Consider the following 26,640-nt stretch of genomic DNA (forward strand, 5'->3'; position numbering starts at 1 on the left):
AAAGTATTAATATTATGGTTCACAATCTAAAGTATGTACTCTGATTGTCATGTTATAAAAATTCATATTTAATAAGTGAATAATGACAATTCTAATACTGGAGGTGGGACTAATCTTTGATCCAACAGACCAAAAATAATATGTGACCGAAAAAATAAAAATAAAAAGAAATTTCACTTCAAATTCTGTACGAGAATTGTTTTTTTGTTCACTATGGGTGATTTTGAAAGTTTCACAAAAGGGGCATGCATAAAACCCATGAAAATATTAGGAAAAAAAACGATAGTTATAACATTAATAATAGCAGAAGGAAAGACATCCTAGGTAGTTCCAATAAAGCATGGGACCATGGAATTAATTATTATTACATCAAAAACTTATGTCGGGATGAGGGAATATTGGAAATGTCTCCAAACATGTGTCACCTAAGTCAACATGAAGTTGCATTTGTCATAGCCTGTGCAAAAACATGTGTTTCATGAAACAAAATAAACACAAGTTAGTGTAATTATACTTAGCACTAACACACAAAATTTAATTTAAGTTATACGATTTCCTAAACACACGTTAGTGTAATTAATTTTGGTTTTTATATTCTATTTTAACTTAATAATTAAGTTTCTATTTTAAGAAAAAAAAATACTTAATTGAGATTTTATTTTTGTAAAAGAAAAAAAAAAGACACGAACAGTCTCTCTTATTAAATTAATATTAACATCATTTCTGGAAATGTTATTTGTCAAGACTTGAGTCTCTCATATGCAAAATCTGGATATGTCATGCATAGAAAGTCTAGGTCTTTTTCTACTTAGAATATGTCTCTAGTCAAAATTAAAAGGGTTCTAAAGCAAAAAATATTCAGATTTTAACATGTGATACATCTAAATTTTAACATTTCAAACTTTCAAATATTGTTAACATCAATTTACATAAATTATCACATTAAATCGTTTTACGAAAACATGAACTCAATTAAATAAAAAACAAATATAAAGACTAAAAATAATAAAAGATCTATGATGTGAAATAGAAAAGAAATGATAAAAACTTCATTTATTTTTAGTTTTATTCTGTGATAAGGAGACATTGAATTAAAAAGTTAGTGGTTGGTATAATAAACAGAAATTAAAATAATTTAATAAAATAATGAAATATAGGAATCGTTTAAAACCAAGTTATATTATCTTAAAATTTTAAAAATAATAAGTAATCAAATATTTTTTTTAAAAAAAAAAACAACTATTATTATATAAAATAGCGAATATCATATTTAACAATACAAATCTTTTACCAAAAAAATCGAATTATAAGCTAACTTATATGACAAATTTATTCACTTTCCAAATTTATTAGTTTAAAAATTATTCAAAGTTTATGGGTAAAATATGATTTTATCACTTTAAGATATGAAAAATTTTGGTTTTATTTTCTCAAAAAAACAATTGTCAATATTTTATTCCCAAATTTTAATGCTGTTTTTAGCTTTATAAGTTATTTATAAGCATTTCTACCCGAGATAATATAAAGAAAAACTGAAAAGATTTTTTTTTCAAAAGATACTTTTAACTAATGTTTAAGTTAGAAAAAATAATTCAGTGAATTTATACATAGAAATTTATATAAACCCAAATAACTTTTCTTAATGGATTATACTGGTTAAACCCTATTAATATTTCTTATTGTTGCATAATTACTTACTTGGATCAACAGTGACGAGCATGGCAGTTCCACCAAAGTCACAAGTGCCTCCACCAATCTTAGTGTTCTGCCAGTAACTATTGAAGGCAAAGGAAGCATGAGACAGTAGAGTGTTGGGCTGGAAGCAGAGCCCATTGGGCTGAATTGATTTGCAATCTGCTCCAGACCCACAGGCATAGTCCATGGCCTCCTGAATGATCGGGTCTGGAACTGTGGGCTTTGCCACACACCAAAGGGCGTACTGTGGGGGCCTTTTGCGGTGCGCGGAGGGTGAAGGTGGCGGTGGGAATACCACAGGTGGCAGGTACACCAGTGGTGATGGGCTTAGACTTGGAACACTCTTTGGTGGACCTAGTGGGCTTGGAGAATGCTTTGGTGGGCTTGAAGAAATATAAGGAGGTGGTGGTGAAGTAACAATGCTTCTTGGGCTTGGGGGCCCATGAGATGCTTGGCTTGGAAGAGGTGAAAATGCTGGGTGACTAGGGTTGCCAATGCCACCTATGCTTGGAGGGGCCAATGATGGAGCAATGGAAGTTGATGGTGCTAGTGAATTGTAAGGTGGCAAGGGCAGGGAAGAAGGAAACCCATGTGAATTAAAATCTGAGAACCCAAATGAGTCAAATGGTGAATACTTGTTCAAACGTTTTAGGGATTTTACTTTCAGCTTCTTGGAGGATTTAATGAGGGTGTATTTATGGATTCTGTGACCCGTTATACCTCTTCCATGATACATAGCATCTGAAACACAAGAAAAAGAAAAAATTAGGGTCACTACAGTGACCAAAAATGAAGAAAACTATGATGTGGACTTTACCACACATAGGCAAAAGAGTGGAAGCTAGCATTGAGAAGCAAAGAATTGAAATGGTGAGTCTAAGAATTGAATCCATTGTGGAAGAATTGGTATCGGAAGAGAGTGGAGAGGAATTGGCACATGCATTGCAATATAAGGAGCCCTAGTAAAGTGAGAAGGCTTCGAAGATGAACAAAAGTTATGATTCTGTGGTTCACTTTAGTTTCGTTGGTGTCACTTTGTGAGATGTGGATGAGCACAATAGCAATGCCTGGATTTTGATATTAGAGTGAGATTTTGTTGTGTAGAATATATGCTTACTTGGACATGAGCCTTGGTCTTGCTTGTTTGCCACTCAAAGAACCAGATGAGATTTTGGGTCATTTTATACATGTGTATGTAAAATTGGGTGATTAAGCTTCTTCCATTCAGATGCCAAAAAGCATTTTGATGCAAAATATCATGATGGCTATTTTTTTTTTCTTTGGTGATTTATTTTCTAATGATCCTTTTATAATTTTTTTTATTTAATTTAGTTATTCAATTTTTTTAAAAATGTTTAATTTGGTTTTTATTTATTTTTTATTTAATTTAGTCTTTTTTTTTAAATAATCTAATTTTGTTCTTTTCGATTTATTACCAAATTAATAATTAAACACAATTACAACTTATATATACATGTTAAAATATTTTTCTTATAATTTATACATCAAATCACTTTACCTAAATATTCAAATTATTTAATTTTTTACATCCTATCTAAATATTCAAATTTTTTACACAACTGGAGGTTTAAATTGAACCTAAAAATAATAAAAAGACTAAAATGAACCAAAATAATAAATTAGAAAACTGAATCAATAATTAATTTTTTTTTCTAATCACTTTGACAAAAGTATCAGTTGAAAACTCAACTAAAATCAGTGTTAATTAGTACAATTAGTTTAAATATTTTTTATGCTAGTGTGAACATTTTTATATGTAAAGAAATATATTTTTATAAAAATAGAATATAAACAATTTTGTAACAACACTAAAACAAGCTCATTTTTATTAGCTAGTTATTTGTAATCTATGCTATTATATAAAAGAATTTTATTCTTTTTATAGACTTTATTTATAATTTTATTCCTTTATGTGTTTATTTTAAATTAGAATAATTATTTTATTAATTTTTTTTATTTTTTATTATCATAAAAAAATAATGAACATGTAAGATTTTTCGAAACCTACAAATTGGTCAATAAAATATATGTGAAAATAATTTCAAAAGATATGACATACAAATTGTATTATACTTAGGCGGTCAGGATCGACATGGTTAATTATCCGGTCCGAACCGCCTGTGGCTAGTCCTATCTTAAAAAGAATAGACGGTTAGTTAACTGAACAAGACAACAACACACATAACGATTAAGGCCACTACTCCAAAGAATAACACATAAGTAAAAAATGTCAACCTCAAACTTAGGAAATTATAGTGGGGCTTCTATTGTCAAATCACAAGTATGAGACTTGGGCCTGGCCTAGGCCCATTCAAAGACTGAACATTAGCCCAACGCAATAATAAAGGGTCCAGCCCATTAGAAAGGAAAAACATAATTAATGGCTCTATAAATACATGTGGACCCCAACAATTAAAGGTACACTTTCATTAATTCACTAATCTGTGATTTGACTTTTGAGAGTCTTTACTGACTTGATCGTCGGAGTTCTTTCCGCAGATAACCCCTTAAGGGTCCAAACCGTCAACATTAGAAGAAGACACATCCAAACCGAGGAGTAACTAGTCTGAGAAGTCATTGATTGGGGTAAGATATGATTTGTGTTACCTGATATTATGTTATTGTTTTCGTAGGAACAATTGGCGCCCATCGTGGGGCACGAGTTAGTATCTTACCACAACAATCCGAGAACTTGCAAATATGGTTTCCACACGTAGCAAAGATGGAATTATGAACGAACCTGAGGCAGGACCAAGCATGCCTACAACTAACAACTTGAATTTGGCTGCTATCTTGGAAGGGCAGGCCAAGATGCAACAAGAGCTCGTTGATCTTAAGAAGTATAGTGCTGACGAAATGGAAGCACTAAGGTAGGAGAACTCCAGGCTGAGAAGGAAGATTGAACCTCATCTCACCCAAAAGGGGAAGGGTAGGGAGGTACCAGAGGACCTCAAAACCCCAAAACCCTAGTGCACCAACCCAGCGAGGAGGAAAGTGAATATAACCCTACCCTACACACTTTCACCACCACTCAAGAAAAACCCACCATATCCGCCCACTGGGTGAACACCCAACACGCGCCCACCCTCCCGGCACACCCCATAACTACCCATCATGCCACTACCCTTCCCACCACCCATATCCCTCCCCATCATTACGCCACAACATTCCCCACCATATCTAACACCCTATACCACCACACCAACCCAAACGCTGTCATCCCTTTGTTGATGTCATCACCACCACCCCTCTTCCCAAATAGTGGGAACCCTTCACGCTGGAACACTATGCCGAGGACACAGACCCTGATGAACACCTCAAAGTGTATGTTACCCACGTTGCTCTATACACATATGAGGATGTTGTTTTCTACAAGGCGTTCCCTACCTCCCTAAAAGGACCAGCCTTGGAATGGTTCACCTCTTTGCCGCCATACTCCATCGATTGTTTCGACACCCTCTCCAATCTCTTCACCACCCACTTCGCACGAAGTCGCCCTCACAAAGCCACGCCACTATCCCTCCTCAGCGTCAAACAGAAAAAAGACGAGACGCTAAGGGCCTTCATAGACTGCTTCGACAAAGCTGCCCTCCAAATGGCAAACTTAACCCAAGAAATGATCTTGCAATGTTTGACCCTCACACTAAAACCTGGCCCATTCGTCGACAACATCTATCTTAAACCATCGGCCTCTATGCACGAGCTCAAGCTGTGTGCTACAAATTACATTCGTATGGAGGAAATGAAAGCCTTGCACATCAGATTCTGTACCGACTACATGCCTTCAGCTCTTAAGATCGACAAACCACCATCACAATTAGATTCGAGGCCTAGAGAGCCTAAACCACCCCGATTTTTTAGATATGCCCCGCTAAGCATTCCTCGATCTCGCCTCCTAGACGAAGCCCTACAAGCGGACCTTATCCCTTTACCCCGCAAAACCCTCAACCCACCCAACGTCGACATGACCAAATACTGCAAGTATCATCGAAATAATGGCCACACTACAAATGAGTGTAAAGCGTTATAGGATAAGATTGAAGAATTGATACGCGTTGGCCACCTGAGACAATTCGTCAAAAAGGACAAATAATACAACTCTAGGTAATTCGACAACCGCATCCCCACACGCGATCACCATAGCAATACCCGCCAACAAGATAATATTCGTAGAGACCAACCCCAGCCCACACCGACATCAACCACACAGATCCGCCCCAGCTATGCGGCACCATAAACACCTTTGCAGCATCTAGTCTATCAACCACATCACCTGCTCACACCATAGACGGAGAATGCCGCCCATAACTTTCACTAACACCGATTTTCATGGCGTCGACCAACAACAGGACAACCCCATGGTCATCATCATAGAGCTCGAGAACTTCGAGGTCAAGAAAGTCATTATAGACCAATGGAGCTTAGTAGACATCCTGTACTGGACGACCTACCAAAAACTCCAACTACCCATCACAAATATGGTACCGTACGACGAGCCTATATATGGATTTTTCGGGGAAAAATTATCCACGTGTGGGTATATCGATCTTCATGTCGTGTTTCGCGAAGGATACCAAACAGAAACCATCCCCGTTTGTTTCTTGGTTGTTGAGGCACCCACATCCTACAACGTCCTTCTAGGACAATCTTCCCTTAACACCCTGGCAGCCATAGTCTCCACACCCTACTTAGCGATGGAGTTCTCGTTCTCCTTCGACGACATCATCACCATCCATGGTGATCAAAGACTCGCGCACGAATGCTACATTGCGAGTTTGAGACCCCAGGAGCCCGCTCTTGCAATCCACAATATTGAACGACAACCTAGTTCTGGCCTAACTCTATCCGGTGAAGACCTAGATCCCATAATAGGGTGCGATTCGCGCATCGAGCCAGTAGAAGATACAAAAGCCTTGGAGATAACACATGGAAGAATTCTTAAACTAGGCGTGGGCTTGCAACGGGATGACCATGACATAATCGCACCAATGCTAAAAGATAACACTGACTTGTTTGCCTGGTCAGCTGCAGACTTGTCCTGCGTTGATCCTCAAGTTCCCGTTCAGAAACTGTCCATACACAAGGAAGCTAGGTACGTCTCCCAAAAGAAGAGAAAGTTGGGAGATAAACGACGACTAGCAGTAAAAGTAGAAGTGGAAAAGTTACTAGATGTTGGATTCATCGCTGAAGCCCACTACATGACCTGACTGGCCAATGTTGTCCTTGTCAAGAAAGCTAGTGGCAAATGGTGGATATGTGTTGACTATACGGACCTAAATAAGGCATGCCCCAAAGACTTATATCCTCTACCTAGCATTGATAGGTTAGTAGATAGCGCAGCCGGAAACAAAGTGCTCAACTTCCTAGACGCCTACTCCGGATACAATCAAATACCTATGGCTCCATCTGACATGATCAAAACTGCCTTCATAACTGAAGATGGCAATTACTTCTACTGAGTCATGCCCTTTGGACTAAAAAATGCAGGCGCTACCTATCAGAGGTTAATGGATAAAGTGTTTAGCCACCTGATGGACAAGTGTGTCAAAGTGTACGTAGATGACATGGTTGTCAAATCCCTCAATCACCTTGAACATTCAAAGGATCTGTCTGAAGTATTTTCCGCACTACAAAAGTATAATCTCAGACTTAACCCGGAAAAATGTGTTTTCGACATAGATAACAGAAAAATTTTAGGCTTCATGCTAACACAACGAGGAAACGAGGCAAACTCTGAGAAATGCAAGGCCATAATTGAAATGCGCAGCCCAACCAATGTCAAAGTAGTACAACGCTTAGTGGGTCGCCTCATCACCATATCCAGATTCTTACCAAAGTTAGCGGATCAAACCCGACCCATCATCCAACTCCTCAAAAATTTCGCACAGTTCTCTTGGAGCGAAGATTGTGAGCGCATTTTCCAGAACCTTAAAACTACCCTGACATCCCCTCCGATCCTCCGCAAACCAGACATATGCCTCCCTTTACTAATATACATCACAACCACTAACTATACAGTTAGTGCCGCCTTGGTCCAGGAGTCAGTCGATGTTCAGTATCCAGTGTACTTTGTTAGTTAATCTTTACAAGACCCGAAAACCAGATATCAAATGGTGGAAAAACTAGCCTTATCGTCCTTACTTCCAAAACCACTAGATTGTCGTCAAAACAGACTACCTCTTCCAAAAGATCCTCTAGAAACCCGATCTAGTGGGACAAATGTCATCTTGGGTCGTAGAACTATTTGAATTCAACATCCGCTATGAACCACACGGCCCAATCAAAGCCCAATGCCTACTCGACTTCAACAACGATCTTCAACACACCCCAAAAGAGGAAAAATGGATACTATATGTTGATGTTTCGTCCAACCCAAAAGGAGTCGGCGCTGACATCGTCCTAGAAGGCCCAAACCATATACTCTTCAAAAATCGTTACACTTCGCCTTCAAAACCTCCAAAAATTAGGCCGAATATGAAGTCATCCTAGTCGGACTATCCTTAGCACGAGAAGTCGAAGTATGCGCATTGACATGTAAAACGGACTCCAAATTAACAGTTGGCCACCTCAATGATCAGTTTCATATTAAAGATGCAACTATGCTCCAATACTACCACCTGGTCCGCAACATCATGAAATCTGGCTTCGACGAAGTAAAGATACAACATATAACAAGAGGAGATAATACGCGAGCAGACGCCTTGTCCAAACTGGCAAGTACAAAACATAAAGGATGACACAAGTCTCTACTACAACAGACACTAGCGGCACCTTCAACAACAAACATAAGTCTAAACTTAGACAAGTCCGACAACTGGATGACTCCCTACATCCAATATCTGAAAATCGAAAACCCCCCACCAAACGCCGACAAGGGATAGCCATCAAAAGCCGCACGATATACAATGGTTGATGAGGATTTATGCAAACCTGGATACAGACAACCCCTACTTAAGTGCATTACGAAGGAATAAGCAGATTACGTAATCTGGGAAATCCATGAAGGGATATGCGGATACCACTTGAGATCACGGATCATGATGAACATAATACTCAAAGCCGACTACTTTTGGTCAACCATGGAAGTAGATTGTCATATCTTTGTCAAGAAATGTATACCATCTCAGAAACATGGCACCCTCATTCACCAGAAGCAAGAGCAATTGCACTCCATACTCTCCCTGTGGCCATTCGCAAAGTGGGGAATGGATATTTTGGGACCGTTTACTCCTGACAAGGGGCAACTCAAGTTCCTCATTGTAGGAATTGATTACTTCACAAAGTGGATAGAAGCTAAACCACTAGCCACAATCACAGCACAACAGGTCCAACAATTTGTATGAAAGAATATAATATGCAGGTATAGGGTGCCGCACACTATGATAACTGGCAATGGTCAACAATTCATAGATAAGGAACTCGCCAAATTCTATACCGACCTAGGGATCAAACATATCACCAACTCAGTGGAACATCCACAAACCAACGGACAAGTGGAAGCCGCCAACAAAGTCATATTAGTTGAGTTGCGCAAAAGATTAGATGGAGCAAAAGGTAGATGGCCAGAGGAATTGTTTGAAGTATTGTGGGCTTACAGATGTACCCCCCAGTCCACTACCAATGAATCTCCATTCAGTTTAGTATATGGGGCAGAAGCAATGATATCAGTCGAGATCGGGGAAATATCCTTATGAAGATAGGTATACGACTACAACAAAAACCAATAAAATCTATGTGCTAGCCTAGAGTTACTAACAAAACTTCGAGAAAAAGTGCAGATCAGAAACATGGTAGTAAAACAAAGAGCGGCGAGAAAATATAACTCAAAGCTTTGTCTGCAAACTTTCGTCAAAGGGGACTTGATATGGAGAATGGCCAGCAGTGCAAGAAAGAAAGATGTCAAGTTCTCGGCTAATTGGGAAGGACCGTATAGAATACGGGAGGATTCAGGGAGAAGCGCCTACAAGTTAGAACAATTATTAGGAGAAGAGATACCGAACATGTGGAATGTGTCTCACCTCAAGTTCTACTTTAGTTAAGGTCGCCAATGTAATCATCACAAACAATTTGTAACCCTGGGTGTACTCTTTTTCCTCACCTGACATTTTTCCCTAATTAGGGTTTTGGTCGAGGAGTTTTTAACGAGGCACCCCAATGTTATGAATAAAAACAAGGGTTCTTCACATATTCATTGGCCAAATAAAATTTTCTTAAGTTCACCACCACTTACCAAAGTAAGCGGCCTGGGTTGAATACTTACTAAATGAATTATTTTCTTAAGTTCCCCACCACTTACCAAAGTAAGCGGCCTGGGTCGAACACTTACTCATTAAATTATTTTCTTAAGTTCCCCACCATTTACCAAATTAAGCGGCCTAGTTCGAACACTTACTCATTAAATTATTTTTTTAAGTTCCCCACTACTTACCAAAGTAAGCGGCCTGGGTCGAATACTTACTTATTGAATTATTTTCTTAAGTTCCCTACCATTTACCAAAGTAAGCGGCCTGGGTCGAAAACTTATTCATTAAATTATTTCCTAAAGTTCCCCACCATTTACTAAAGTAAGCGGCCTGGGTCGAATACTTACTAAATGAATTATTTTCTTAAGTTCCCCACCACTTACCAAAGTAAGCGGCCTAGGTCAAACACTTACTCATTAAATTATTTTCTTAAGTCCCCACCACTTACCAGAGTAAGTGGCCTGGGTCGAATAATCACTCAAATAATTTTCTTAAAAGTTCCCCACCACTTACCAAAGTAAGCGGTCTGAGTCGAACATATTACATAATCACAGTTAATGCAACACACAATCATAACTCGTAAGCATGACAAAGCATCCATCAAATTATAATACAGTAAAGGCATAAAATGATTGTTCAAAAGAAAAATAAGTGTTCAAATTATTACAGACTTAACCTAAATACGAATCAAAATCTAAACATGATCCTAAACAAACGGATTCGCATCCACTTCCACCACCACGACCCCATCATCCACAAGAGTCGCATCATTAGTAGCAGTACCTTGTCAGCCTTCTCTTCCGGGCTCGAGTCTAATACATTCATCAGACGGTCGTCCATCACGTCCTTATTAACATCATATCTGGCATCGAAGACGTCTATCTCCTTGCAAAAAAAGGTCGCCTGCCGCACACCCTTCTAGAACATGTTTATGTGTTCCTGAATGATGTGGCCCTTTAAATCTTCAAGCTCACTTTCAAGCCCATCATTCTTTTCCTTCAACTCATCATAATTTGTCTCCATATCAGAAATTTTTGCATTCAACTTCTTCTTGGAGTCCAAACACCTAACCTTCCACCAGCCCAGCTGTTTCCTCTCCACCAGCCATTCTTCCCACTCCTTCTCCCAGGCCGCCTTCTCCTTAGCATGCTTGGCGACCTGAACTTTCAATTCCTCCTAGAGCTCGTCCACCTTGGCACACACACCTTCCTTGATTTACCTCTACAATAGAGTGCTCACCATGCGACCCAAAATCAAGACTTTGTTGTTGAATTCCAACATGGCCTTAATCATTGAATTGGGCTCCATATTGTCTATAGAGGAAACCAAAGATTCAGTTAAGGATATCTTAATGTCACGGCGCACGGTCGTCTCCGGCAACTCGATAAGGCAAGCTTCAAGTTTCTTTGCCCTAGAAGTGGATCCTGACCCCAACAAGGTGGCCCTAACTCACTTCAGGTCTTTTCCAACACCTTATTTTGCAAGCATAGTCGCCTTCCTTTTCGATCCTCGGTGGACGTGAACCTCGACCAACGGTTCTTGCAGATTGGGAACATCAGTATTCTCGACATTCTTGGCCTTTTCAGCTTGCTCCTTGCGCAAAGCCTTGAATAAGCTTAAGTTCTTCTTGCCAAGCTGAGCCATAAGACCTGCAATGTAAACAATATTGGTTATTTCTCTCGAATACAACATGACGGTAAAAATACGAAATGATACCTTCTAAATCAACAAGTGGGTGCATGGATAAATAAACCCTAACTAGACCCTTACTGGGCATCTTATCGCTAAATCTCATCAACACATCCACCACCTCCCTATCAGCCACTGACAACTCCTCCCTTTGCATATCCTTATACCGTCACGGGTTGTCGGTCCAACTAAACAGGAATTTTGTACTTCCATCATCATTATAAAATAATGGGTGTCCTAGCTCATTTACCACCACTTTGAAGAACTCGTCTTTGAAATGTTTGAATGATTGGGAAAAAGGCATCTAATTTGCTTATCCCTAGGCGACTTATCAATGACAGCCAGGTAATTGGACTCTTGGGTCGAGTGTCATAAAAATATAGAAAGCACTAGGGTGAGGGCTTGAGGTATAGAGACCGACACAAGACCTAGAATGCTTGAGGATAACCCTAACTATTAGGATGTAGCTGGGTAGGGGCGACGTTGAGTAAGCGAAGTACCCCCATCGTGAAGTCGTCGAAGGGCACCCGCATATGTAGTTGGGAAAAATGGCACATGTACATGTAGAAGAATCCTTTCGTGGCCCCCTCTTGGCCATGACAAACAAAATCAATGGTGATCACTATTTCCAAAGACACTATGGTCCGCCGGGTACCCCTATCGAGGACAGGTACGCAGTTCAACCAGGCATTCAGTATGCAAGACCATCTGAAAAGGGAATACTGGGTTCGCACGACAACAACTACCCACCTGGCTTTTACTGGCAAGTTGCTCTCGGCTATCTCCTCCGTCGGATCCTCTCTAGTTTCGATAGTAACCTCCATTGGAATCCCCCCCTCACCGGCCAGTTGGCCACTACGCTTATCCCTTGACCATGCACTCCCACTACCTGAATCAGGCGAAGACATGCTATCACTATCCCTAGACATACCTTTTTTGAATATTTTAAAAGATGACGACAAAAATAAGGAATATATCGAAGAAGTAACAAAGGTAATCGAGGCACTTTTCTCATATCTAAGCAAATGAAGCAAAATAAACAAATCTTATTCTTAACCGCTATTTATAAGAACATCTACGTATCAATAAAATTTATCCCGCCTAAACGTTGTGATGCGAAACATCACAAATAAAAATTGACTACGCAAACCTCTCTTATGAGACCCCTAACAACTGGCGTCTCCTCAACTACTCCCATCACTTCTGACAGAGTCTTAGCGAAGTTTCCACTTCTCAATACTAGGGGACTACTATACCTCAATGAGTACCAAGGAATGAGCAATTTTTTCTTGCAAGAGCCACCAGAACAAACACAACAGCCTTTGATGTTACCTATCCCGCCAAATGCTGGGGGACTGATATATTGTACCTAAGCTGCCAATACCGATATGGTTAACTACCCAGTTCAAGCTAGCAACATATAACCTTCGACGTGACTTATCCCGCCAAAGGTTGGGGACTGATATACTATACCTATGCGGTCAGGATTGACATGGTTAACTACCCCGTCCGAACTGCCTGCGGCTAGTGCTATCATAAAAAGAATAGATAGTTAGTTAACTGAACAAGACAACAACACACATAAAGGCTAAGGCCGCCTACTCCAAAGAATAACACATAAGTAAAAACCACCAACCTTAAACTTAGGAAATTACAACGGGACTTCTATTGTCAGATCACAAGTATGAGACTTGGGCCTGGGCTAGGCCCATTCAGAGCCTGAACATTAGCCCAACGCAATAAAGAGGGGCCCAGCCCATGGGAAGGGAAAAACATAATTAATGGCTCTATAAATGCATGTGGAGCCCAACAATTAAAGGTACACTTTCATTAATTCACTAATATGTGATTTGACTAATTCACCCTTTAAGGGTCCAAACCGCCAACATTAGAAGAAGACACATCCAAACCGTGGAGTAACTAGTCCGAGAAGTCAATGATTGGGGTAAGATATGATTTGTGTTCCCTAATATTCTGTTATTGTTTCCGTAGGAACACAAATAAAAATAATTTAGTATATGATGAAGTATTTAAAAAAGGTCTTGAAAAATATGTAAAAATAGTTAATATAAAAATAATAGATAAATTGTTAAAAAAAAAGACGACAAATCAAAGTTAATAAAAGTTAACAGAGATTTAAAATTTTTATATCTAATACCTTGTTTTTTCCTTGTCCATAAAAAAGATGACAAATCAAAGTTAATAAAAGTTAACAGAGATTTAAATTTTTTATCTCTGATACCTTTTTCTTTTTTCCTTGTCCATACATTATGGGACGGTTTAGAAGGTGGTTTTGGGAGGATAAATTTGAGGGAAAAGAGAAATGAAACTGAGTTTGTTTGGATTAAGGGAAACATGATGAGAAAGAGTTTGAGATGAAAATTTACGAAAGTTAAGTGATATGATGTGTTTGATAAATTAAAAAATAATTTAAGTGATGAAAATGGAAGATTACCATTTTATCCTTGGTTATAAAGTAATTTAAAATAAAAAAATTAAAATAGATGAATTGTATCAAATTAAAATGGCATTTATAGAAATTAAGTTGAAATTATTTGAATTGAAATTATTTTAACTAATAATATTAAAGGTTAAATATGTTTTTAATCTTTTAACTTTCAATAAAAATTGGAATTAGTCCCTATTTGAAACTTTGGACTAATTTAGTCTCCCATCTTTAGAATTATGTTGATTTAGTTCTTTTAACTGAATTTTGTTAAGTTTATTTGATGTTTCAAATGCGTTTTTCAACTAACTTTGAAGCGAAAATGTGTCACTAGAAGCGAAAATGTATATGTAATAGAAAGGAATAAAGAATCTTGAGTTCACCCCATCATCTTGTCAATGTACCCCACGTTAGAAGCATTTGCATTATAACCTGCTCCCGTATAACACACATATCATATTATCATCACACACACAACAAACAAATAGGGATAAGCTAACCATAAATGATAATATATAAACAAAATTTTTCAAGATAAGACATTACAAGTAATACTCAACATCACATCCAAAGTAAAATACTTAAACATAGTAATCACAATCACACTTTGATTATCCGTCATCTTTTTTCCCACCACATCATCTAGTTTTCTAGAAATAGACAGTTCAAGTCGTCCTACCATCTCAACAACTGAAAAATCTTTCTTATTCCTCAAGAACTTATGAGTAAAAACTTTGGTACATCACACATTGGGCATTATACTCAACAACGAGTCGGAACTAAGGCGAAACATCTTTCCTCTCTCCACTGCTTCACACAGGCAAGAGAGTTCAACACTGAAAACCAATCTTTCTCTACTACTTCACACAAACGAAAGAGTCATTTTTGGATCTCTAGGTACAACGGAAAATCTCACAATAACATATTTTCCAAGATCACTTCCACAAATAATTCACATAAGCAACTAACCAAACGAATTGTACTCAAATCAGACAAAGTCACACTATCACGCCATGCCCAATAAACAAACTCACTCTAACATTACGACCAAGCCTGTAACCGAAATTGGTGGCTGCCCCGAAAATAAAAAACCAGGACATGCAAGCACCACAACTAATGTGAAAACGAAATTTAAAACACTGCAACCAAAATACCAATTCGTGCCACCTAGAAAAAAGAGAGAAGGTTATGTGAATTCCTAGACCAAAAGAGGCCACATGCGTGTACATAGATTTCATGCTGCAACAAACAAAATGTAACCAACCAAAAGAAAACGTGATATAAAACCAAGAAAAGTCCAAACGGCCCCACCACCATGCTAAGATCAAATCACCAAAGAAAGACAAAGATTCATTACAAAATAACCGTGAATGCACTACTGCAACTTAAACATGCTATTGCTTTCAAAAGAGTACGCTTGATAGGTTAGAAACCATGCAAAAAGACTACCATAAAGTAGGTATGAATGTGGTTTAGCTTTAAGGTACTGCATGTTTCGGAGGACAGATTCTGTGCGAGCGTGAATTTGCAATTAAAATTCAAAAATCGATGCATTTTCACACAAAAAAACGAGATAAATTTTTTCTTTGTAAACTTTCTTCGTGATGCGAAGATTTGCCAGGAAAGTCTATTAAAATAATATATCAGCTTCCCTTATACTTGAAGACGTTGCCACTCTTTCCTGTACCCTTCCACCATTTTCTCACTACAACAATTTATAGTTTAGACCACGCTAAAATAGACAACAGCTAAATAAATGTAGCCTAAATATATAATAAACAACATTTTTATAAATGATGTATAAATATCATGAAAGTCCATGATTATATAATTGTTGCTTTAAACTATGTGGGCAAAACTAGTAAAAATGTGGTTTAAAAACATAGGTAAGGTATAAAATCAACATGTAAAATTGTTGTTTATTGTGAGAATTTTAAACAACGGTTTTAAAAATATTGTCATACTAAAAACCGTTGTCTATTACCTATAGCTACACTCACCTATACCACGCCTAAAAAATTGTGGTTTAATCTTTAGACCACGGTTTTTATAATTTATATCATAATTTTATGTTGTTGTCTAAAGTGATTTTTGTTGTAGTGTCTACTGTGCAATTTTTTTGATTGTGTTCTGTGAACTCACTCACAAACGTAAAATGCCATTTTCATCTTTTGCTTTTTTTTTTCACACACCTTTGTACAAGAGTGGACGAAAACCAGTCTTGAAAATAAGGTTATAAAGTGCTAAATTTTTTAAAAATATATTTAATCTATTATATGCATCATATTATCATAATTTTTCTCAAACTTTGTCTTCAACATCCCTTCAAATCCCTTAATCCGAACAATACCAAAATTCCTCCTCCATCCCCTTAAATCAATCCTGATGAAGCTCCTTGGACGAGAGATTGAAGGAGAAGCTCCATGGAAGGAAGCAGAGTGGATTGGACTCGAGGTTGAAGCCCTAGCAGCAATGGCGTGCAGAGGTGAAAGTAGAAGTCCAGAATATAGTTCTATCATAGAGGATGGCAATGATGTTACTCCTCTAACCGGTTTCAATGCTCCAATGATTTCTTTCTTCCTCTTTCTCCTCTTAAATGTGTATTTGGACTCTGTAAAAATATGCATGTGTTGAATACCCTCCACTTTTCTTCTCTGATTTGGCTTTATTTTCTCAACGCTAAAAAAAAGTCTGTGATGGAATTGTGTGTGATAGAATTGTGTGAGGTTCCCCCTTAACAAACTGATGGATGTTGGTTTGTTGAGTGTAATTGTGAATTTTGTGATGAGTTATAACCAAGGGAGATTTTTTTCCCATCTAGCACACTTCTTTTAAAAATATTACTCAGATAACATACTGTGCATAACATTTACCTGGTTAGCACACTTCTTTTTTTTTATGTTCAGAATTCGGTTTCTGGATAACCAAATTTTGGGCTCAACTTTGTATTTTTTTTGTTATACCAGTCAAAATTCGATTTTCAGGAATTCGAATTCTGTACTGTTTTTTTGTTTTTAAATAATGGGAAGATAAAGTTTTTTTAAATAAATATAATTAATTTTTATTTGTTAAATAATTAAATAAATTATTTTAAATAATAGAATTATTAATGTGTTATTAGCTATTAGAAATAAAAAATAATTTTATTTGTTTTTGAATTTGTTGATTTTAAAAATTAATTTTGAATTGTGTAGTAAGCTATTTAATGTTTAATTTGAAAATATAAAAGTGAAATTAATTTTTTATTTATACTTTTTTTATTAATTTTGTTTTTAATTTGTTTTATATAGTGATGTTCAAAAAAAAAATTAATGATTTATAATAGAGGTGGTGTTGTATAATTAATTTGGTTATGTTTATTTAAAGATTTAAAATAGAAAAATTTCGTGGAAATAAGATTTTTTTTATTTATATTTTTATACTCATATTTTATTGTAATAATTTTATTGATATTTATTTTGTGACACAAATAATTTATGTAAAATTTATTGTTAGAATTTACGGTTGTTATTAAGTCTTAATATGAAGTTAGAATTTATATTTTTCAAATATCCTAACAAATAAATGACTAAAAATTTGGTTGAAATTAATTATTGTTGTTGTTTTCATGTAACCTGAAATTTTATTTCAGTAATATTTGTGTATTTTAATTGGAGTTTATAAAGTATAATGCAACAGAAAATATATTTATTTAATGAAAGACATTACAATTCAATATATTGACAGAAATAAAAATATAATTTATTTTTTTGTTGCCAGGATGAACAATTCAATATATTGTAAAGTATCAGGACGTGTCACAGATAGGTCCAAACGTTGAACTTCTTTCCACCGGTTGATCATTTGTGCAACATCAATATCTGTTTTGATTTGAGCCATGTCATGGATAAGTCTGTTGTTGACAATCTTCATGGGACGAAGGTAGATAATATGAGTTATTAAGACTTTTTGGGTGAAATTGTTCAGTGTGCAATTCTCTGGTATGCGAAAGAGTTTTGGACTTCAACATTGGAACTTCACACCATCTTCACATTGCATCATTTGACCATTGGAAAACAAGGCTACAAGATAGGAATTTGAATAGTTCTCTTGGGTGTTGATGCCAAAGTGTTCCATGTCAAAGAATTGGATGTGTTGATATTTTGATAGTGATTTGAGTTGGTAGTAGGTTGTTTTGTTATGCAGTAGCAGAGGACACTAAGTTGTTCTTCGAGTTGATGTATTTATAAGGCAAGTAGATGTGGGCCTGGGTATGGATTCAAATAAGGTTGACATGACCTGGTATCCCAATAAAGTGCACACATATTCTCATAGTGTTAGATTGCATGTGATACCATTAATGAATGCACCTCCCAATAAAGTTGACAATTATTGTCATAATTACATGGTCCAATTGAGGCCAATTATTTGAAATATGCGTCAACTTTTACAGTGTTTACAGTAAATTTTGTAATTGGCACGGAATCCCAATTGATGTATCTGTCACCTTTAAGAGGAGTAATATATTATATCATCTGTGGCACCTCCCAATAAAGTTGAGTAGTCTTGTCATTATTAGAAGGTCCAAGTCAGGCCAATTATTTCAAATTTGTGTTAGCTTTTACAGTGGTTAAAGTAAATTTTTTAATAAGCACGTTATCCCAATTGATGTATCTGCCACATTTAAGAGCATTAATATACTGTATGAGCTTTGGCACCTCCCAATAAAGTTAAGTAGTCTTGTCATAATGAGAAGGTGCAAGTCAGGCCAATTATTTAAAATTTGCGTCAACTTTTACAGGGGTTACATTAAATTTTTTAATTAGCATGATGTATCTGCCTCCTTTAAGAGTAGTAATATACTACATCAGCTTTGGCACCTCCCAATAAAGTTCAGTAGTCTTGTCATTATGAGAAGATGCAAGTCAGGCCAATTATTTCAAATTTGCGTCAGCTTTCACAGTGGTCAAAGTAAATTGGTTTCTTGACAGGTTATGCAGGTGAAGGAAGTAAGTTCTATTTAAGGTTGTGGTTCCTTAGTTTGAAAGTTGTGGAGTGATCTACTATAACAAGTAATAATGGTTTTATTTGAGGAGCTCAATGCATATTGTTCTTGCGGAGAACAAATAAGATATGTCAGACACAAGCATTACCTTATCCAATCTGTAATCTCCTCAGTAGGCTTCCTCCCGACTGGTATATGCCATTTGTGGGTATCTCAGTTTGGACCGGTTTGGACCCGAGAGGGGTTATGTAGATGGGTTTTACAACTATAATCAAGCTAAGCTGGTTAGGTGTGGTACACCAGTCCCCTAGTCTTTGCCGGTATAGCTATAGTGGCAAAGGATGAGAAGTGTGTTTGGCTAGGCCAACTAGGTGTGGTATATCAGTCCCCCAGCCTTTAAGTGTGATGAACAATGTTAAGGCTTGGTATCTGAATAGGTTTGTGGCAAATGAAAGGGTGGCAGATGTCAGAGGTCTAATCGAAGGGGTTTTGCGCCGTCATTTTTAAGGGTTGTGACCTTTGGTGTGCATTGTGATGCTTCATATGGGTTGTGACTTTTGGCGGGAAGAAGTTGTGTCGTTTGGAATCATCGCTTATAAATGCGGATTGCGTGGAGAGTTTGTTTTTGTTGGCTCATTTGTAAGAATTCTGAAATCAAAGATTTGTGTGCGTTAGAGTTGTCCGATTAATCTCTTGTATTTGCCGGCATCTTTCATTCTCAAAAGGTATGTTTAGTACTAGTGATAGTGTGTCGTTGTCATCGTCAAGTAGTGGGAGTGTGCGGTCTAGAGAGAATGTAGGTAGGCGTCTTGAGGAGGGGAGTGTTAGCCCAATGGCTGTGGTGGGGATGTAACATCCCTAAGGAATATTACTAATATTTAATAATTAAAATCCGAAATAAAAATAAAGACCGCGTTTAATATAAAACCATTTCCAAAAAACACGGGAAATTTAAAACTTTAATATACATGTCATAGAACCAGGAGTCCATAATTTTATAAAACTAAAACAATATTCACATGGCTCCCAAAGAATTACATATTTATCTCAAAAATCAAAATAATAACATATAAACAAAATCCCCAGCTATCCCTCGCTCTGAGTCTATGCATCTCCTGGCCCACCTGTCAAATCATCTGCTCCCGGATAACGAGTCATCCGATCATCGCCACACACACATAGAAAGGGTGAGCTATGCATAATATATATAAATAGATGCATGAAATAAATATGCCACCCATCCCAAAATAACATAACTAAAATTTCACGATTTGTCAAATTACCCAACCATGACCTCATAGTCCTTCATGAGTCATATGCATGAACTAGGTCTTGGGACTTCACTGTGCTCCCACGAAACTAACTCATTCGTGGTCCAACCCTATGAGCCTATCCCACTCATAGTCCTGCCCTACAGACTCCTCGTCTGTAGTAAATCATCCAAGTCTTCTCAACTTGGACCTTGACACGCACGCAATCACCATACTATGGACTCCTCGCCCAATAGTAGCCGACGGGAACATATCAGTTCCTTGCCCATCGTGCGCCTGACACATATAATCACCATACTAAGGACTCCTCGCCCATTAGTAACCGACGGGAACTCAACCAGTTCCATGCCCATCATGTGTCCAACCATCAAGCACATCCCAGATCCCTATTGGACTTAGTCCTTCAAGCCCAAACACCACACCACATGCATATACTTCCTATACTTAGGAAAAAGTAGCCAAATCACACACACAAGCACACACAAACATGAACATTCGCATAAACTCGCTTAAGCCAGGGACTCTCGCCCAAGCTAAGTCCTCAGTCTCGCTTAGGCTAGCTCACATCGCTTGAGCGACCTTAAAACAATAGCATCATCACGTCATCTCGCTTAGGCGAGATCATCTCTCGCCCAAACACCTAATTCAATCTCGCCTGGGCTACAATGCAAGCAAAACATCAGACTTGACCACGACATCTCGCTTAGGCGAGGCCGTCTCGCCTGAGCGAGACCCTGGTTCATTCAAACCCACAAAACTCCTTGCCTGGACGAGGTTTCGCGCTCAGAACACCTAGGTCACCTCGCGACCTCGCTTAGGCGAGTGTCTCTCGCCTGAGGGAGAGACCAAGTCGCTCAAGTACCAAAATAGTCGCTTGGGCAAGATGCTCGACCCCTAAACCAGTAATGAAACCCTGCAACTCTCGCTTAGGCGAGGGTGACCCGCTTGGGCGAGAATTGCAGTATCCCTCTTCTGGTCTTGCGCAAAAACAAACCACAACCATACCAAAATCCAATTTAGGCAATTTTCAAGCATTCTACCCCATCAAGCCATCACAGTAACATGGTTCAAACAGGTTTGCATCAATCAAACTAAAGGTTTGGCAAAAAACCACAACAATAATACCCCGAAAACCTTATCCCATTCATATAAACACCCAAAAGAGGATTTATACCCAATAATCCATCCAGAAACTCTCAATCCCAGTACGCATAATACCACAATCATACCACAGAGAATCCAATTGAGCATAAAGACGCAGAAACACATGAAAAATTAGTACAATTAAACTCAACACCCCTAACTTGGAATTATTGATCAAAATAGAGAGACGAATGACCTGTGATTCATAATTGCCTTCTTACTTCAACTCTTGCACACCCAAAACTCAACTCACACTCTCAATCTCGTGCTCCTCTCTATACCAGTTCACCACACTGCCAAAACCCTTCCCTTTACCTAAAATTTGGTTTTATAGGTGCCTTTAAGATGGGTTTTAAAACTAAAACGAAAATGGGCTTTTTAGTGTGTTTAATTCTCATTTAGGGGTCATTATAGGATGTTTTCCAGCCCCTCTTGGCTTCCCCTTCTAGGTTTTCTTTTGCCCTCTCATATTCCCTCCAAAACTACACTTTAAAAAAAAAAATAAAGTTCCAATTTCATTCCTAACCAAGTTTGAACCCATGACCACTTAGTCACCATTCGAGTGTATAACCAATTCAACCAAGTCATGTTAGTGATACACTTTAATCATGTTAAGCTTACAATACCAATTCCATACTCATACATATTATTAAAAATCAATAATAAAACAACAACACATAATTGACACACATAGGACTCAAACCCATGTCCTCTCACACAATCAAGTACTCTCAACCATTTGAGCTAGTACTCTTCCACGTCACATTAAACAATAATTAATGCCATAAAGGCGCTTTCTACCCGCATTTATTAATTAATTAATTTTCACGGGTCTTACAGGGGAGAATTCCTATAGACACGATAATTGAAGTGAGGGAAGACCCTCCCGAGGAGATAGTGGGGAGTAGTTGGCTGGCGAAGGCCGATTACGATTGGGTTACGGTTGATGTTCAAAACCAGTCATCATTGTTCTGATGGTCTAGGCTGTTGAACTCCTGGCTGAATTGTACTCTTGTCATTGCAAGGGACGTGGACCGTGATATAATGTCATTGGAGTGGCTGTTGAGCACGTTTGCCATGGGCAAGAAGGAGTTTCCGACAAGTTCTTTTATATGTACATGTGCCATTTTTCACAACTGCATGTCAGGTTGCCGTTAGACAACTTTGCTATGGCGGGTGCTCCGCCTATTAAACGTAGCGCATACTCAACTGCATCCGAATAGCTGGGCGTACTTGCAGGACTTCCGTGTCCTTTGTCAGTCATTGTATCTGTAGCCTTCTCCCCTTGCATTTTTATACTTTTACGACACAAGGCCCCGACAATCGACAACATGGCTATCTTGATGAGCAGACTGAGTATAAGCAGGTTGGACGCATTTACGCAATTGTTCAAACACTTCAAAGACGGATTTTTCAAAGTGGTGGTGAAGGAGGGAGGGAGGTCGTATTTCCTCAACGCAGATGGGAGTACCAAGTTCCCTTTTAGTTGGATGGGTAACCCCTAACGGTATAAGGACATGAATACCGATGAGTTGCCGGCGGCGGATAAGGAGGAGGTGGTGGTCCTGATGAAGTTTACGGATAGACTGCCCACTAAGGGCTTAGTTAGGGTTTATAATTCGATTCATCCAATAATTGATATTGAAGGTATTTGTTTGTGATTTCAACTGTTTCAATGTGTCTAAGTTAACTAATCAAACATTGGTGTGTTCAATGCAGGACATATGGCTCAAGTTGGGAAGAAAAATTTGACCCTTTTCCAAGCACTAAGGAAGGAGAAGGCGGTTAAGGCAAAAAGCGGCCGGGAACACTGAAGTTCCAAATTTACAAGAGTCCTTGGTGGAGGTGCATGTACACGGCGGCACGAAGAAGAAAGTTGAGTTGCCGACCAGGTCTGGCAGGGGCAAAGATGTTAAGAAAGTTAGGGCTGCTTTGTTGGGACAGGGGTTGTCTAGTGGCGCAAAGGGGCCGAAAGCTGGTTTGATTGAGCTGCCAGAGACAACTGTTAGGAAAGATATTGAAATCGATATGCCGGAGATACTGATTAATTCAATTAATAACATGGAGCCGGACAACCTGGTGAGGATGATGGTGGAGTTTAACAGCAAGGCGCTAATATTAGGGCATCGCGTGGGGTCGTTATATCGAAGAGAGGTGAAGGAAGGGAACCGTGAGAAGTTAGAGGAGCTACAGGGTAAGGTTGATAAGTTTGTGGAAGAAAAGGCGACGTGGGAGAAGGAGAGGGAAGAGTAGAGGGAGGAGAAGAAGAGGTTGAGGACTTGGAAGGTTCGTTGCTTGGACTCAGAGGAGAAGTTTAAAGGGAAGATAGCCGACCTTGAGGCGGATTATGATGAGTTGAAGGAAAAACATGAAGGGGTAGAAGTCGAGCTCGAGGACTTGAAAAGCTGCATCATCCAAGAGCATATAAATGGGTTTTAGAAAGGGGTGAGGCAGACGACCTTTTTCTGCAAGGAGGTGGATATGGCGAATCCGAGGTTTGATGTGAACAAAGATGTGGTGGACGGTCAGCTCATCAATAAAGCCGAGAGCAACCCTGAAGAGGAGGTAGAGAAGGCCATGGCGGATGAGGATGTGAATGCGGGGGCGGCCGTAAGGGGTGACAATGACAAAGTGGCTTAGGATATATTTTTATGATTGCTATTGACAATGAATCCTAAGTTTGTAATAACCCGTACAATATTTTTCATTTCTTTTTAATGTGATGCACGTTTATGGATATATTTATGTTATGGTTGTTTGACGATAGCATACATGATAGGAACGCGCTTGTTTGGTAATGTTGTTATGCATGCTATGCGGTATGTTTTATGTCTATTTATCTAGATTTGTATTGTTATTGTCATTTGTTGGTTAATGGGAGTAGTCGTCCTGAGTCACTTACTTGTGGTAAGAGTGGGGAACTAAAAGCGAGTTTAACATTAAGTTAAGAGTGTTTGACCCAGGCCGCTTACTTATGGTAAGGGTGGGGAACTAAAAGCGAATTTAACATTAAGTTAAGGGTGTTCGACCCAGGCCGCTTACTTATGGTAAGAGTGGGGAACTAAAAGCGAATTTAACATTAAGTTAAGGGTGTTCGACCCAGGCCGCTTACTTGTGGTAAGGGTGGGGAACTAAAAGCGAATTTAACATTAAGTTAAGGGTGTTCGACCTAGGCCACTTACTTGTGGTAAGGGTAGGGAACTAAAAGCGAATTTAACATGAAGTTAAGGGTGTTCGACCCAGGCCGCTTACTTGTGGTAAGAGTGGGGAACTAAAAGCAAATTTAACATTAAGTTAAGGGTGTTCGACCCAGGTCGCTTACTTATGGTAAGGGTGGGGAACTAAAAACGAATTTAACATTAAGTTAAGGGTGTTCGACCCAGGTCGCTTACTTATGGTAAGGGTGGGGAACTAAAAACGAATTTAACATTAAGTTAAGGGTGTTCGACCCAGGCCGCTTACTTGTGGTAAGGGTGGAGAACTAAAAGCAAATTTAACATTAAGTTAAGGGTGTTCGACCCAGGCCGCTTACTTATGGTAAGGGTGGGGAACTAAAAGCGAATGTAACATTAAGTTAAGGGTGTTCGACCCAGGCCGCTTACTTGTGGTAAGGGTGGAGAACTAAAAGCAAATTTAACATTAAGTTAAGGGTGTTCGACCCAGGCCGCTTACTTGTGGTAAGGGTGGGGAACTAAAAGCGAATGTAACATTAAGTTAAGGGTGTTCGACCCAGGCCGCTTACTTGTGGTAAGGGTGGGAAACTAAAAGCGAGTTAAAGATAAATGCGAGGAGTAAACGTGAGGTTAATAACCCTTTGTTTTATTCATGAGATTTGGGGTGCCTCGTTAAAAACTCTCTGGCCAAAACCCTCCTTAGGGATAAAAGACCAAGTGAGGAAAAAGAGTACACCCAAGGTTATAAGTATTCGGTACAATATATGTCTTTAACTGAAATAAAGCTTAAGATGGGACACATTCGATGTATTGGGTATCTCTTCCCTTGATAATTGTTCAAGCTTATACGCTCCTCCTCCAACATCTTCACGTATTCGGTATGGGCCGTCCCAATTGGCGGAGAACTTGCCATCCTTCTTTCTTGCACTGCTTGCCATTCTCCAAACTAAGTCTCTTTTCGCGAATGATCTTAGGCATAGGTTCGCATTATATTTTCTGGCCGCTCTCTTTTTGGCAGCTAAGTTGCATATCTGGGCTTTTTCTCTTAACTCGGGTAAGAGGTCGAGGTGGATGCTCATGTGTTGGTGATTTTGAACTGGGTCGTACAGTTCTCGGCGCAAAGATGGTTCGCCAATTTCAATTGGTATCATGGCGTCTGCGCCGTATACTAGGCTGAACGGAGATTCGTTTGTTGCTAATTGAGGGGTACACCGGTAGGCCCATAGCACTTCCACTAATTCTTCTGGCCATCGACCCTTGGCATTGTCCAACCCTTTACGCAGTTCTACTAGTATAACCTTGTTTGTTGCCTCAACCTGTCCATTGGTTTGTGGGTGTTCAACAGAGCTGGTTACATGTTTGATGTCTAGGCCGGTATAGAATCTAGCGAGTTCTTTGTCTATGAATTTCTGGCCATTGTTGGTGATGATCGTATGCGGGATGCCATAGCGACATATAATATCTTTCCAGACGAATTGTTGGACCTGTTGGAGGGTAATAGGGGCTAATGGTTTGGCCTCTATCCACTTGGTGAAGTAGTCGACGACTACTATAAGGAATTTTACTTGGCCTTTTCCTGGGGAAAAAGGGCCGAGAATATCTATTCCCCACTTTGCGAAGGGCCACGAAGATAGTATAGAATGGAGTTGTTCTTGTTTTTTATGGACGAGGTTGCCATGTTTCTGGTAGGGTATTCATTTTTTTGACAAAAGCGTGGCAATCGGCCTCCATGGTCGGCCAGAAGTAACCGACGCGAATGATCTTGATGGTCATGGTGTGTGCGCTGGAATGATAGCCACATATGCCTTCATGTAATTCTTTAATGATGTACTGGGCTTGCTCTGTAGTGACACATTTGAGAAGTGGTTGGTCGTATCCTCGTTTGTACAAGTCATCGCCTATCATCGTGTACCTGGCGGCTTTGGTTAGCCATCTCCTTTCAGCGTCAGGTGGGGGGTTACTGGTTCGGAGGTAT

The 26,640-nt window shown here is 38.7% G+C and overlaps 3 protein-coding genes across 3 annotated transcripts; 2 read left to right on the top strand and 1 right to left on the bottom strand.

Annotated features, from left to right (window-relative positions):
* Positions 1–265: 265 nt before the first annotated feature.
* Positions 266–2,714, bottom strand: LOC114187520 (uncharacterized). Its single transcript, XM_028075787.2, has 3 exons — positions 2,513–2,714; positions 1,699–2,436; positions 266–457 (listed from the first exon to the last, which is right to left on the bottom strand). The coding sequence occupies exons 1-3, from the start codon at positions 2,586–2,588 to the stop codon at positions 426–428; spliced, it is 846 nt and encodes a 281-aa protein (XP_027931588.1). The 5' UTR covers positions 2,589–2,714; the 3' UTR covers positions 266–425.
* A 1,702-nt stretch (positions 2,715–4,416) lies between these two features.
* LOC114188317 (uncharacterized) lies at positions 4,417–5,746 on the top strand. The gene is made up of 2 exons (XM_028076913.1): positions 4,417–4,542; positions 4,979–5,746. The coding sequence occupies exons 1-2, from the start codon at positions 4,417–4,419 to the stop codon at positions 5,744–5,746; spliced, it is 894 nt and encodes a 297-aa protein (XP_027932714.1).
* A 265-nt stretch (positions 5,747–6,011) lies between these two features.
* On the top strand, positions 6,012–6,923 carry LOC146885442 (uncharacterized). Its single transcript, XM_085674932.1, has one exon. It carries the CDS (start codon positions 6,012–6,014, stop codon positions 6,921–6,923), a length of 912 nt encoding a protein of 303 aa, XP_085531058.1.
* Positions 6,924–26,640: the final 19,717 nt, after the last annotated feature.

The sequence above is a fragment of the Vigna unguiculata genome, chromosome 6 (genome assembly GCF_037176805.1).
Source record: "Vigna unguiculata cultivar grain cowpea cultivar isolate G323 ecotype 2 chromosome 6, ASM3717680v1, whole genome shotgun sequence".
In the NCBI taxonomy this organism is placed as follows: Eukaryota; Viridiplantae; Streptophyta; class Magnoliopsida; order Fabales; family Fabaceae; genus Vigna; species Vigna unguiculata.